Here is a 15,844-nt window from a genome sequence, read left to right on the forward strand (position 1 = left end):
TATAATGCTCAAATCCATAAAGCCCAAGAGCTGTTCTGGGTTAATGCTAATTAACTGCCCCCAATCAAAAGAGCAGTAACTTTCCAAAAATGTGATATCATCAGCCTTTATTACTGACGTCAAAGTCACATCACAAAGCTTAATGAACAATTTAAAAAAAGACAAATATGCTTTATACATAAGTTGAGAGTATGTCTTTCAGTCGAATTTACATATAAATATACAACAAAAACACACCAAGAAAAGAATTATTACTATCATGCTTCAGAGAAAATTTGCTAATCTCAAACAATACACTATCTTTTATAGCTGCCAGACTTTGTAAGCATTCAAATCTTTACCATTTATAATTTTATTTCATTTACTAGACTCGGCTTTTGTCCACCATATGTCCACTGTGGATTAACTATTCCCTTAGGTACAATTAAGGCCTTTCCATTTGTTGTAAGAAGAACTAAGTATGAAGGACACAGCCAGAAATAACATTTATACCTCAACCAAAAACAGAAGTACATTCAAACTCCAACGATGGTTTATGCAGCATCTTTTTTTTTATTAGACACATGTCTACAAAAGCAAAATAAACTTGAGATAAAAATTCATGGCAACTGTACACCAGCTTTCACCATTCAGATTGAATATCAAAATTATATCACCTCCATTAATAGAATTTAAATATTTTTTCAGAAAAATATACTTCTAAACTACAAGTTAAGTGAAGGGTGGCTTCCAAACAATAATTATAACCAAAATTTTAATCATTTTTTATGTATTTCAAAGACATTCCACAAAATCTTTAATGTTTTTGATTTTTAAATCCTTAAATTAAAAATATACGAGACTTGGCAATACCTCCTCCCAGTACCCATAACTAGAAGAGAGGATCTGGAGAAAGAGTGGGAAATACAATAATAACAACTAACACACACAGCACCTATATATACCAGGCACGGTTTTAGGAGCTTTATATATATTTAATTTTTATAACGACCTCCTTATAAGGCAGGTGCTATTGTTATTTCCATTTTACAGATGACAAAACTAAGGTACAAAGAGGGTGAGTACCTTACCACGGTCACACATTTAAATAAGTGAGCCCATATCTGAAACTAAGTGGTCTTACTTAGAAGTCTGTGTCCTTGACCACTACTCTATACTGTCTCTATATTAAAGATACTAAGGTGCTAGAACACACTATAAAATAAATATCCATAAGGGAAAATACCACTTCTCATCTTTTTAAAATTAAAATTTTGAATGAAAATTAAGCGATGAGGGCTAAGAGTTTCGTTTTCAAAAGAACTATGTGTGTAATGTCAGAGGTATTTTACATGATCTTATGTAGTAGTAACTCATAAGCACCAAGTGAGGCTGTTATTATATGCCTCTTCCAGATGAAAAACCTAGCCTCACAGTATTACAAAAGCTAGGGGAAAAAACAGTATTATTTTCTCTTTATCATCTCAAAATTTCCATAGTTTCATCTTTTACTAAGGTAGAGAATTAATAATTTTCTAGTCATTCATAGCAAGTATTTATTGAGCATCTTCTGTGTGCCAGGGACTGAGCTTGATACTAGAGACACAGCAGTGAACAAGGTAGACAGTCTCTGCCTTCATGGAGCTTTAGTTACAGAATACCTACATAATTCCAAACAGTAAAAAAATAAAATAAAAAACTCTACTCTAAAAAAGGTGACTTTTTCAGAACATTATAGAGATCAAACTAGTCACTACCAGTAAAGAGAGGGAAGGGAAGAGGGGCAAGATAGGGTAGGGGCTTAAAAGGTACAAACTACTATGTATAAAAGAAATAAGCTACAAGGATATATTGTACAGCATAGGGAATATAGCCAATACTTTATAACTTTAAATGGAGTATAATCTATAAAAATATTGACTCATGATGTTGTTTACCCTAAACTAACATAATATTGTAAATCAACTATACTTCAAAGAAAAAAAAGAAATGCTATTTTTAGAGCCCCAAAAAGCACTTGAAAGTTGGTCATATTTCCAGGGTGTGCCTGGCAAATACTAAGAATTCAATAAATCTTGGTTATATTTATTGTTATTAGGTATATGCACCTATTCATGTATACAGAAAATGGATACTTAATAATCTAATAACTGAATGATAAAATGAGCCTAAGAAATCATCTCTGCAAAGATAAGACAGGATTTCAATCACATGAAAAGTTAAACTCTCTTAAAATTGTATGGCAACAAATATGTTCAATTAATCAGACTTACAACTAAACATAGTTTGGGTCATCATATTTTAGGAACAGAAGGTGCTCATGATTGCCTAGTACAATCCCCTTATTTTATACATGAGGATCATCTTAAGTGATTAAATAAATTGCCAAGGTAATGTAGCTAGATAAAATGACAGTAGCAGGACAAAGTTTTCTGGTCCCCACTATAGTGTTCTTTTAATCTATATTGGATTTATTAAACAATCACAGCAAATATAAAGTAAATCATTAAAGGGGCTTAAATTACATTAATAAAAATCTCAAATCTTTTCACAAAAAGTTTTTATAGCTGTATTCTTTTTTAATATTTAATTTTTAATTTCTTCTAAAATTTAAAATCAGAGAGTCATCATAAAAGAAACAACAGGTGGATTATGTTTTCTTTAGCATTTAATACACTTTCTCTATCATGACAATGAAAGACAGACAGAAATCATATAAACAGATTGCTATGATCAAAATGCTTACACAATTCCCCCAAAACAAACAAAACAAAACCACAAAATCCTTAAACTTCTCAAGCTAAGTAAACTGTAATATTGCCAAAATGGTTTAAAGTAGGCCAACTAAAAAAAAAGTAACTATGAAATGACATAATAACATCACTGCAACAACTGTCAGGTGAAAAATAGTTTCTGATTAGTATTATGAAAAAGCACTTATTTGACATTTTCTTCCCCAATGTATCAGTCACAACACCAGTGTGAATGCAAGCTTATGCGTTTAATTTGATAAAACTACTCAACCAATTAAACTTGAAATACTATCAGTGTTCTTAAAGTACAGTAGGAGTGTGAAATACCACATAAGAGAACAGCTGTAAGCGTACGTATTAAAATACTCTCTCACTCAGTATACAGAACACTGATGCTATCCGTAACAGAATAAGATGCTACCAGCATCCTCCAGTATGTAAATAGTCATAGCTGTATTTGACAAATTTATATATAAAGAGAGGAAAAAGAAAAAAGAAAAGAAAAATGAAGCAACAGAAACATTAGGTCCATCTGAAAAAGACACTTGGGTCTGATACTTTTGGGATTACTATCACCAGAACAAAAAGAACCATATTAAAGTAAATGGGTAAGGGGCAGAATGTTATAATTTAGACTGTATAAACAGAATGAACTTTTCAAATCCCCAAAAGAGTTTTTGTTTATGCTTTATAAATTGTAAACTCTTTTAAACAAACTGGTAATAATGACTCACTTGTTCACTTTTATAGAAATTGATATGAATCCTTCAAAACAGGAATCAAAGTAAATGTTACTTACTTCATAGTTTCACATTTCCACTCTCCAGATACAATAAGAATTTTTGAAAACTCAAGAGTCGCAGTATAGGTAAGTACTTTCATGTAAATTCCCATAAAGTTCTTAAAGCTGGACATAAAGCCATCTCTTATACTCATCTATTATGAAGAATAAAGAAGAGTCTTTAAAAGCTTTGTGATAACTTTACTGAGAGCATCAGTAAAATTTTCAACTTAAAATTTACTTGTTTTACTAATACATTTCCATGGAGTTCAGGGAACACAACTTACAGGGTACATTAAAATGTAACCTTTGAACCTCACAGTGTAAAACATCACTTCCTGGGCAGAGATAGTACTCCAAGAACAATCAATCACTGTTAAGAAGAATATACACTCAACATTGTTAATTAGTGTTGATGCACTCTTCTCTATGCCCTCATCTGTCATGAAGATTGTTTAAAAATCTGAGTTATTAGTCTTTATTTGGGAAAGGATCTGTTTAATATCTTTAAGAGTAGAAATCATTCATCCATCCACTCTATACTGGAGCATGATAATTCCTACTCCCAATACAAGTTACTGATAACCACCACCCCTCCACTAACTAAGATGCTATAAATCAGGAAGGGGGCAGCTCCTATGCAACCCTGTTAATTTCTGTTTACAATCTATCCAACTGAGAATGTTAGCTAGTCAGGGGAGAAACTAGGTGATGGATCAGATAGTAGGAAAACATAACAGCTTAAAGATAGAAAATAACAAAATGACAAATTAAAATGCCATGTGGTTATAAAACATGGATTGAATATAAAATTAATCTTTAAAAAATTAATATTCCTGAGTGTTCATTTCATTTTAATCTGAACTTTCCCTGAAACACTAAAAGAAAAACTAAAAGTGTATTTGAGTGCAGACTCTGATTTTTAAATTAAACACACAAATTTAAAATTTGTAAATAAAAAGTTGAAAGTGTAAGTTTCTACCAGTATGTAAAAGTCACAAGAAAATGAAGCAAAATTCTTAATTTTTTTAGATTTATTTAACCTAAAGTCATGATATAAAATCTATGACATTTTATCTCTAACATGACCCAGCATAATATAACTTCAATGTGTTTCTTAAGAAACTCTGACATTATTCACCAGTGGAATTCACTAGGCCAGTTGGGCCTAAGGCCATCTAATAAGTTCTCTGTTACCTACTTATTAAGAAAACCATTTTCCCTGAATAACATATCCCAGGCCATATACACTTTTAATTTCAAGAGAGTCTTCCTGAAAAGGCTTTTATTCACTCATTTGGTATTCATTCATTCAGAGATTGTTCTAAGTGATGAGGTCCCTAGCTTTCACAGAGCTTAGACAGACAAGAAACAAACAAGAAATGATATCAGATGACAATGAGACTATGCAAATAACTGAAACAGAATGTCCTGACAAAAAGGGACTTGATGACTCGTTTAGATTTGAGTGGTCAAAGAAGGCAACTCTGAGGAGATGACATTTAAGATGAGATCCAAATGACAAAATGGAGCCAGCCAAGACAAATGTGCCTTACACATATAGTGGACAAGGGAGCATTTAGTAGAAAATGAGGTCTGAGATGTAGGTAGGAGCCAAATAACCCTGTGCTTGATGAAATTGGATAAGGAGTTTGGATTTCATTCTAGTGTGATGAGAAAGCACAAGAGGGTTTTAAGGAGAGAAGTCATACAGTATGATTTGCCATTTGGGAACTGGATTTAGGAGATCAAAGCTAAGAGCAGGAGGAAGAGTTAGAAAGCTAGTGCCATAGTTCACATGAGAGTGGATGATTATGTGTTGGGCCATGGTCAGGTGCACCTGTAATAAGCCTGTAATAAGTGGTCATATATTGAAAATCCCTAGGTTCTGCAGCACAGGCTCTGATCAAGTGAGAGTGCCCCGATGCTGGGAGAGCAAGACCTTCAAGGCCAGGAAATCAGGTATAAAGCCTGGTGCAGAAGTTGCCTTAGATGGTAATATAATTGTTTCCAGGTGCTTATGTGGCTATATTCATAGCCGATCAGACAACGCACTGTACTTGGAGCTGCAGACATCATCAAACTCCAATGGAACTTCCATAAAACACAGAGAATAAGTAGATGACTTACCCCTTTCCCATTTTTTTTAATAAATTTATTTATTTTTTTATTTTTATTTTTTTGGCTGCATCGGGTCTTTGTTGCTGTGCACAGGCTTTCTCTAGATGCGGTGAGCGGGGGCTACTCTTCGTTGTGGTGCGCAGGCTTCTCATTGCGGTGGCTTCTCTTTGTTGTGGAGCATGGGCTCTAGGTGCACAGGCTTCAGTAGCTGTGGGACGCGGGCTCAGTAGTTGTGGCTCACAGGCTCTAGAGCGCAGGCTCAGTAGTTGTGGCACACAGGCTTAGTTGCTCCGCAGCATGTGGGATCTTCCCGGACCAGAGCTTGAACCTGTGTCCCCTGCATTGGCAGGCAGATTCTTAACCAATGCGCCACCAGGGGAATCCTCCCTCTTTCCCATTTTGAAAGTTACTACCAGGAATATTTTTTTACCTCACTAGGGAAAAGTAGGGCCTTCCATGGAAATTTGAACATAATTTATTAATCCCAACAACCAGACAAAGCAAAAGAAAGTCAAATTCCTAGAAAACTTGAAGATGGTAGAGAAAAAGAATAAAATTAAGACCCAGATTAGCAGGTCCCAATCACTCCTTAAGCACTCTCTGTGGTTCAACCTTTGCACAAATTAACAATGGCTAGCTGAATACACATAGCTGGCACTCAACAATGTTTTCTGAATGAATTGCCCTACCCAACACACAGCATGAGAACTATCGTGGTAAAAAGCAAAGAATAAGATGGTGACAAAGGAATTCTCTAGGAACCATTTTCTTCAGGCTACTTTTGTAAAATATCTATGTCAACTGTACTAATTTGTAACTTGTGATCTTTCTAACTGAAACTATAGTCCATGCTTTTAAAAGGCTATTATGATTAATAATAATAACTAATAGTTATTGAGCACTTACAGTGTACAGGAGATGTGTTCCAAGTGTTTTTATGTAATAGCTCATTTAATCCTTAAACCAACTTTATCAGACAGAAACCATTATCCTTATTTCCAGATGAAGAAATTGAGACTTAAAGACATAACTTGTCTGATGTTACACTGCTGATAAGTGAAGAAATTGGGCTTGTAAGCAAAGTCTGTCTAAATTTAAAACCCTCTGATCTTAACCACGACTCAATACTTCATTTAAAATCTTAAACAGTACAAAGAAATAACACTACTGCTTTATAACCTTTTAGAATTGAATATAAAATAAAATAAATTAATTGGTTTTAAGTACAGTTGACCCTTGAACAACACTGGTTTGAACTGTGCAGGTCCACTTACATGCAGATTTTTTTTTTCAATAGTAAATACTACAGTACTACATGATCCGAAGTTGATTCAATCCATGGATGCAGAACCGTGAATAAGGAGGAATAGAGTTTACAGAGGGATGACTATAAGTTAAACGTGGATTTTTGACTGCAGGAAGGAACTATGCCCCTAACCCCTGTGTTGTTCAAGGGTCAAATATATTATATACTTTTAAGTATTATATACTGAAATAATTAACTTACTAATTATCAATTCTATTTCATTAAAGCAAGTCCCTTCCTCTGCTGCCTATATCATTAACCTACACTAGTTAAACCATAATAAAATGTAATTTTTACAAAAATAAACCTGTAATTCATCTTTACCTAAAACTATTCTCAATCCTCAGCCCAAATTTCTGAGACTTTACCATATTTTAATAAAAAGTACATGATTTTATAACTAATTATAAGCTCTTACTATGGAACAAATTCACACACTCTTTGTATGGAAATTTTCTCTGTATCCCATCTTTTTGCTAAACTTTGGCTAAAAGTTGGCTACTGCTGCCAATATTTTCATAGCCTACACATATTTCTTTTCAACATATGCTTTCTATTCAAGCAAAGAATAGGACAGAATAACGAATTTTTAAAAGATCATTTAGGCAGATGATGACTCTGTATATAGATAATGATCATAATAATTCAGCTTCAAATGTCTTCCCATCATGCTTCTTTTGCTTTGCCTTTAACCAGTATCTAAAGTCTTTGCTTTTAATTGAGGAAATTCATTGTCAATAGATCTACTCTAAAAGAAATGTTAAAGGAAGTTCTTCAAGCAGAATCTGCTATCAAACAGACTCTTGGATCTAAACAGATAAATAAAGAGTGCTGGCAATGTAATAAGTAAATGTAAAATAAAATGTACCTTTTTTCTTATTTTTAATTGCTCTTAAAAGCTAAATGACTGTTTAAAGCAAAAATTATTTATAGAATATGTAAAAATATATCTGACAATAATAACACAAAGGATTGGGGCGGGAGGTAATTAAACACTAATGTTTAAGTTCCTTATACTACACACGAAGAGATATACTATTATCTGAAGGTAGACTAATTAAGGCTGTATAGTGAACATCTTAAGGAAACAACTAAAAATATAATATATAAATATATAATATGTATAAGTTAATAGGTGAAATAAAATGTAATAATAAATGATCAATTAACTCAAGAGAAAGCAGAAAAAGAGGAATAAAAAGAAACAATAGACTGAACAAATATAGCACTCATCTGATGAATGAAAAAAGTCAGATGAAACAACTGTGAAAGCCTTGCCATCTGGAACATTCTCTGAATCTGGGAGCTGCTTCCTTGACTTGGAAAACGTTCCAATGTTTCATGAGGCCCTTGATATAGAAACTCTTAATAAAATCTCTTTAATTAGTTTGGTGTTGCTCAAAAAAAAAGTCTTTGCTTTTTAATATATTCCCAAAAAAGAAAATGAGTGCATACTACTGTAATGTAACATCAACTTGTAAACACAAATTGTAAGATTATTCACTACTTGATCATATTGATCATATGAAATTGGGCCGGTGACAGAGAGCAGTAAATAATATCCAGGAAAATGTTCATCTCTAATCACTTAATTTTACACATGTAACATTCTGTGTGTCTGCATACTCTATTATATGATCATATTCTGAAAGAAAGTATTATAAATACAAGAAAGGGGTTAGAGCTAAACCAAAAGTGAAAAAATTCTTTTGACTTTCATGCAATTATATCTCAAACATAACACTGTAACAGTTTTGTGCATAAATTCATATAATTATATAAATGTTTGTTTTTGAAACCCAGGAATGGCATCACCAGCACAGTCCAATAGCCCATCTAGCCTGACATCCTGTCTTAGACAGTGACCAATGGCGGAGGCCTCACAGGATAGCATAAACACATAACATAATGTATATAATTGTGCACCACTACACCATTACTCCAGATGTAGTTAGATTATATCCTGAAAGAAATGAAAACAAATCCCAACCCCCATCACTCCCTTACTCTATAATTTCCCAAAAGGTGACGGGAAACCTCCAATAAAGCACAAATCTAACTATAATATAAAACAATGCTTTGGTGACATGACGAATGACTAACAAATTATCTCCTAAAATGAAAAGCTGCACTCAGAAACAGAACCTAAGCTCATCAAAACTTATGATTTGTAAAGGGGGATTTCAACGAATTGAAAAGCATCTGATTCACTCAATTAGATCTAAAAAATAGATGAGCAAAATTTAACTAAAGCTTTAAAAAAAAAAAGTTTCTTTTGCCCAAGCCATCCATTTTGTGGTATGTGATACTGTTTTCTAGAAAGTATTATAAAATTTATATTTTTAACTCTTCAGAGAAATGATATTCACACCTGTTTTGTAATGGTTTTGAAGTAAGGCTTGGATTTATTAAATGTTCATCTAAGTGTGCAAAACCACATAATGAAGAAATCATGGCTTGGTCCTTCAGGAAGTACTATTTCCTAAACAATTATAGACAAAAAAAATGCACTGCATTTTTAAAGACTTTTGGAGAAGATAATTCTCTTGGTAGTATACTTGGGTATTGATTTAACAAAGCTTATAGTCAGGAAACAGTTCCTGACCTGAATCCTCCATGGTATAATTTAAATTCATTTTCTCTTTTTCTGACCTCAAATAGGTTGTAGAAGATTAGGTAATATCATATCTTATATATTTGAAAACTCTTATTAAGGTCCCCTTTACCAGGGTAAATGCATTGCAGGACTACGAACCAAATAATAATCCTGTACTTAATTCAGTCTTATAATTTTTATATGCTGTATATCATAGCCCAAGAGACAGATCTCAAAAATTACTTATCCATCATTTTTACCAAGCACCACTCCTCTCCCAATATACTCTTTCTCAAAAAAAAAAATCTATATTTAGGAACAAACCTCAAAAATTTAGAAAAGGAAGTTTATGAGCGCTGAGAGCAAGGAACAATGCACACAAAATTCCATGCAGACACTGCTTCCTTCCCTAGAACAGGGTATCATTTAATGAAATGTATCTCTCAAAATCTCTGGGGCAGAGCTGAAGCTGCAGTGTAATATCATAAAATCTGCAGCTGTGTTGCTGTTCTTAATAGTCCACGCTGCTTCCTTAGACAACAGGAAGCCAAAACACACACACACTGCAGAACAGAACTTACCTTAACAAGGAATTGGCCAAAGTGGCAGAGCAGTTACGATAGATCAAGCATCAAACTGGTATTGAAAAGACTGTACACATCTTTAGGAATTTTCTCCTCAACTTGCTCACTCCAGGAAAACAGTATCTATTTATGTTTCCAAACATCATTTTTTTTTAGGAATAAAAACTACAGGATAGACAAATAAAGTTTCCTATATATAAATAAACATTAATAACTTACTTTTATTGCCCACCAAGGCAACCAGTGGCTGAGTTTCAGACTCCTCACTCACTTTCTTCACCACAGAATACCAATCTTCTAAATTCTCAAAGCTTTGATAATTTGTAATATCATATACCAAGAGGATTCCCTGTCGCAAAAGAGTTACAGAATATTTATAATATACTACTTTAAAAAATATTAATAATGAACACTGTTAAGTAATAGATATGTTGAATAGAGTATAAAAAGTACAAACGTGGACTGTTTGTATCTGACTTCAATTTAGCTATTAGCAGACAGATAATACTGAATGTCTTCATTCAAGATAAATCCAGCAATTAAGATACAATGCAAGCTAAAGAATAATTTTCTCAAACTGTAAGTGGTTTTCCAATGAGATCTGGGATATGCTTGGTAAGTTTCAATAAAATATAAGAAAATCATATCATAGAGGTGAAAAAAGCTTCAAGGTCTACAATTCTGCCTGTCACTTTCATGAGGTCAAACATTTAAACCTTTCAATAAATAACCATCTGCTGCTGCTCTTTTTAAATATTTTCAAAAATGGAGATTCCATGACATCCCCTGACAGTCAATTTCAGTGTTTAACACAATTTTCTTTAAATGAAATAAGTCGATTTCCTCTTTCGGTCCTCTGTGCATTTGCAGAACAACATGAGAGTGTCCTCCTTATAATAACCCTTCATGTACTTGAAAATAGTTAAGTAACTCCTTCACCATCTCCTTTCCAGAATAAACAAACTCAATTCCTTAAACTTGCCTCAAAGGACCTATTTTCTATCCCTTTAATCATAGTTGTTGGTTCTTCCCAGGACATGCTACATATAGTTTTTTGACATCCTCTTTAGAATGAGCAATGTAAAACTGGACATGATACTGTAATAAGAGCCTGAACAAAGCCAAATACAACAGAGGGATTGCTTCCTGCCTCTTATATATCATATTCCTTTTAATATATCCCATTATTTTGTGTGGGAAGGAGAAGAAGTATGTACACTCACAAAAATAACACTGCCACATTCTTGATTCTCATCCAATTTGTAGTCAAATACTTAATACAAAGCTCTCTGCATATTTAAGGCTGGCCCTAATGGCATTTATGTCTCCTTCTTCTTAAGTTATAATCATAAATGTTGACTACTTTTTTACACCTACTATGTACCAGACAGATATCTGGATCTTTTCATTAATCCTCACAAAAATCATGCAAGACTGGTATTATTATCCTCATTTTACTAATAAACACAAAGTCACATGGAGCCAGGATTTGAATCGAGGACTGAATGAATATAAAGTTCACCCATTCAGTCTACAAAAATTTGTCTGCCAACTATATGCCAAGCATTGTGCTGGGTACCAGGGATATGAGGAACAACCTCAAGGAACTCACAGTCTTGCAGCAAAGCCAGGCACATAAACAGACAAGTATATAACACAGAAGTCATAGCCAATGATATGCTAGTAAATATTAATTAACCAGCTTGAGGCATGGCAGCAGTGGGGAAGGGATGAGAGAGTGTTACTTGTAGCATCTGCCAATTTCTATAGTGTAAATACTCCCGTGGTCATTTTAAAGCTATCAATGTCACTTCACTGAACAGAGTTGGGTAGGACACCACTAGACAGCACTTCCACCATACAGATACACTAGATATAAATAACCTCAAGAGCGTAAACAACAGAAATATATAGTAAAATAATCAGTAAGTGATGCATTTTGATCATATAAATCTTTGTTTTTAATATAATTTATGAGTTTTTATATATATTTTTAATCATGAATATATTCAATAACCGGCTCACAAAAATTCCTGAAAATTTAACAACTGACTCTCCCAATGTGGCTCTAGCTTACTACTATTATGAACTTCCAGTACTATGCTCTTTTCTTCCAGTTTTATTAAGAAATAGTTGACATGCATCACTGTACAAGTATAAGGCATACAGCATGATGGTTTAATTTACATATACTGCATGCTCTTTTATTAAACTACACTGGCCCCCAAGTCACTTAGCTTCTCTGGGTCTCAAGTTATTTGCCTCTAAAGTTAGATCATTGAATTAAACACTCTATATCCCTTTCAACTTAATTATTCCATAATTTTTATGCAAAATTGTTTGTCTGATTTATTTTAGTAATTTATAAATCTATTTCTGCCTTCCCAAATGCTTTGAAATAATGCCCAGCACAGAATTATTTGAAATAATGAACATAATCCTACTTTTCTTATTAAGAATAATGTCCCAGAATTAGCCTGTGAACAAAGCTAATATTCAATCTATTGACTCCACCTCCAGTTGACATGAGTGATACAATATATTATGTTGAAAGAGCTCTGCCCTAGAAGTCAGATTGCCTTTGGATTGTAGTCCTGGCTCTACCATCTACTGATCTTGGGCAATGCTTCTGTCATTCACTTTCATAATACCTGTCATGCCTAACTGATTATGTAAAGTAATAAAAATAGACAATTTAAAACCAACAAACTACACACTTACTGGGAACTTTTTTATTATTATTCTGAATAAATATGAATCACATTTTCAGGGCAAACGTGAGATTGTTTTCACTCTCATAAACTGAGCCTTGACCTATGGTGCCTCTTAAACCTTAAAATTTTTAGAACCCTTCTAACTAATATATTAAAATATTCATCGCAACATGGTTCAATATCTGAACATAATAGAATATATGCAAATAAAACATGGCCAGCATCTCTTGATAATCAGTACTAGACCAGAGCTATAGAATAAAAATTAACTATCACTGATCTAGACCAGGAGTTGGTAAACTATGGCCCCCAGGTCAAATCCAGCTCATAGCCTATATTTGTAAATAAACTTTTATTTAAACATAGTCACACTCACTTAAGTATTATCAATGGCTGCTTTTGCACTATAATGGCAGAGTTGAGCAGCTGCAGCAGAGACAGTCTGACCTGCAAAACCTAAAATATTTTCTATCTGGTTTTTCAAGGAAGTTTGCCAATTTCTCATCTAAACTGATATATCCCAATATTCTTCAGTCAGCAATACCTATGAATTGTCCAGGAATCATAAGAAAGATAGAAGGATAAACACCTTTTCATTAATCTAGCTATCTACCAACCCAAACGTCTATCAGTTCATATATCCATTTCTCAATACCATTTAATGCAAAAATTATGATTTGTATTCTTTGCTCCTAACATGACAATTTTGTACCAGTTTTGACCTACACCCATCCGGTTAAAAACTGAGAAGGAGAAATGAGAAAACCAAAGACATTAACATACAAAAGAAGTTCTAGGACTTTCAGTTTCAGCTCATACATGTAAAGAGCTTGGAAGTCATCACATCTGTTCTTACAATAAGAAAATAGCTGGACAAACTGAAAATCCATGACTTTTCTTGGACACAACAGAGAGTTGAGTTTGCAGGGCAAACTGCCACCCTGAAATCCGGAGTGATGGGTGAATCCAGAGAGTCACAGCCAAAATCTGCTTATCTGGAACAAAAGCCACTAGAGCCAGTAAATAGTAGAAACATTTAAATGGTCATTTTGATCAATTGTTGGAGGCTGAGTGTGGGCTAGCTTGAAGATGAGAAACTCCTGAGGGACACAGTCTTTGGGATACCCCCAGACTTTCATGTGTTTTACCTCTAGGAACCCCACAAGATCCTCATGGTGAAGAGACAAGAAAAATCCCCTCATGGCTCTGGCATGAGAAGAGAGAAAGTAATCATTGTAAAATATGCCTAGAGCATTATCTGTAAAATGGCATCCTCTCCAGGAAAAAATCTCAGAGTCTTCTACCACATGAGAGAATGGCATTTTCCAACTCCAGCCCCTTCTAGTCATCCTGTCTCACCTAAATGAGAAAAGCTAAGAAATACCTAAGAAGGTCACAGCCCAGGGACACAGATGCTTAAGTCACACAAGGCTGTGACTTAATCATAAGAGTATAGAATGTTTCCCCTCTTCCATACTTTAACACACCAATAGGGCTCCAGTATAATAGTAGATTACATTTGAAAGAGCTGCAAGACACAAACTCCAACTAAGGAAGAGTTCTTTGAGATGCCCAAAAAGACAGGGGAGGAAAAACACAAGGATATTAGAGGAATTTGATGGCTCTGCCATCTAAAGATTCAGCAAACATTAAACACAGACCAACTTCTGACCAAATTAACATAAAACCTCACACTAAAAGCCTATTTATTTGAGTTCTTATTACTCGATACATCATGTCTAGTTTTCAAAACAAAATTAAAAGGCACACTAAAAGGAAGTTTGAAGAGAAAAAGCAAACATTAGAATCAGATTCAAATCAGATTTTGGAGTGATCAGAACAGGAATTTCAAATAAATGTAATTAACATTTTAAAGATTCTAATGGAAAAGGTAGACAACATGAAAGAACGGTGGGTAATATACACAAAGAGATGGAAACATTAATGAATAATAAAAAGGAAATGCTAGATATCAAAAATACTATAACAGAAATAAGGCCATTGATGAGCTCATCAGGAGACTGGATACAACCTAGGAAAGAAACAGCCAGCTTTAGGATAAGATTTAGAAACTTTCAAAACTGAAATGTAAAGCGAAAAAAGAATGAATAAAATAGAATACAAAAGAACTATGGGACAATTCTGAATGTATATGACACATGGAACTGGAATACCAGAAGGAGAAGAGAAAATGGAACTTAAGAAATATCTGAAGTAATAATGGCCAAGAAATTGCCAAAATTAATTAGACACCATCCACAGATCCAGGAATCTCAGAGAACATCAAGTAGGATAAATACCAAAACATCTACACCTAGACATCATATACTTAAACTCCATAAAACAAAACACAAAGAGAAAATCTTGAGAAAAGGTAGGGGGTGGAAGCCAAGGGGAGGGAGGGAATACCCTATCTATAGACCAACAAGGATAAGAATTATAGAGAATTTCTCATGGGAAACTAAGCAAGTAAGAAAAGAATGGAGTGAAATTTTTAAGGTGTTGAAGAAAAGGACCAATCTAAAATTCTAGACGTAAAAAATCATTTTCTAAGTAAGGAGGAATAAAGACTTTCTCAGATAAACAAAAACTGAGGGAATTCATAGCCAGAAGACCTTCTCTGGAAGAAACGTTAAAAGAGGTTCTTCAAGAAGAAGGAAATGATACAGGTCAGAAACTCAGTTCTACATAAAGAAAGGAAGCGTATCAGAGACGGAACAAGAAAAGGTAAAAGAAAATCATTAATTTTTCTTATTCTTAATTAATCTAAAATATAAATATTTAATAACAGTAACAAGGTATTGAGTGATTATAGCATATGGAAAAGAGAAATGAATGACAGTGATGCCATCAGGGGCAGAAGGGATGAACTGAGAATATTCTTTTATGAAATATTTTATGAACTACACAGGAAGCAATGTAGTATCATATGAAGGTGGACTTAGATTAGTATAAGATGTATATTGCAAACTCTAGGGCAATTGCTTAAAAAACAAAGTTTTAGTATAAT

The 15,844-nt window shown here is 33.7% G+C and overlaps 1 protein-coding gene across 2 annotated transcripts in view; it reads right to left on the minus strand.

Annotated features, from left to right (window-relative positions):
• RAB28 (RAB28, member RAS oncogene family) overlaps positions 1 to 15,844 on the minus strand; it is a 94,507-nt gene that overhangs the window by 62,201 nt on the left and 16,462 nt on the right. For both annotated transcript variants that reach the window (XM_082838227.1, XM_082838228.1), the window contains exon 4: positions 10,340 to 10,469. In XM_082838227.1, the coding sequence (XP_082694353.1) occupies positions 10,340 to 10,469 (130 nt within the window). The remainder of the gene's footprint in view (positions 1 to 10,339; positions 10,470 to 15,844) is intronic.

Source organism: Leucopleurus acutus (genome assembly GCF_964270905.1).
Source record: "Leucopleurus acutus genome assembly, chromosome: 4".
Classification (NCBI taxonomy): Eukaryota; Metazoa; Chordata; class Mammalia; order Artiodactyla; family Delphinidae; genus Leucopleurus; species Leucopleurus acutus.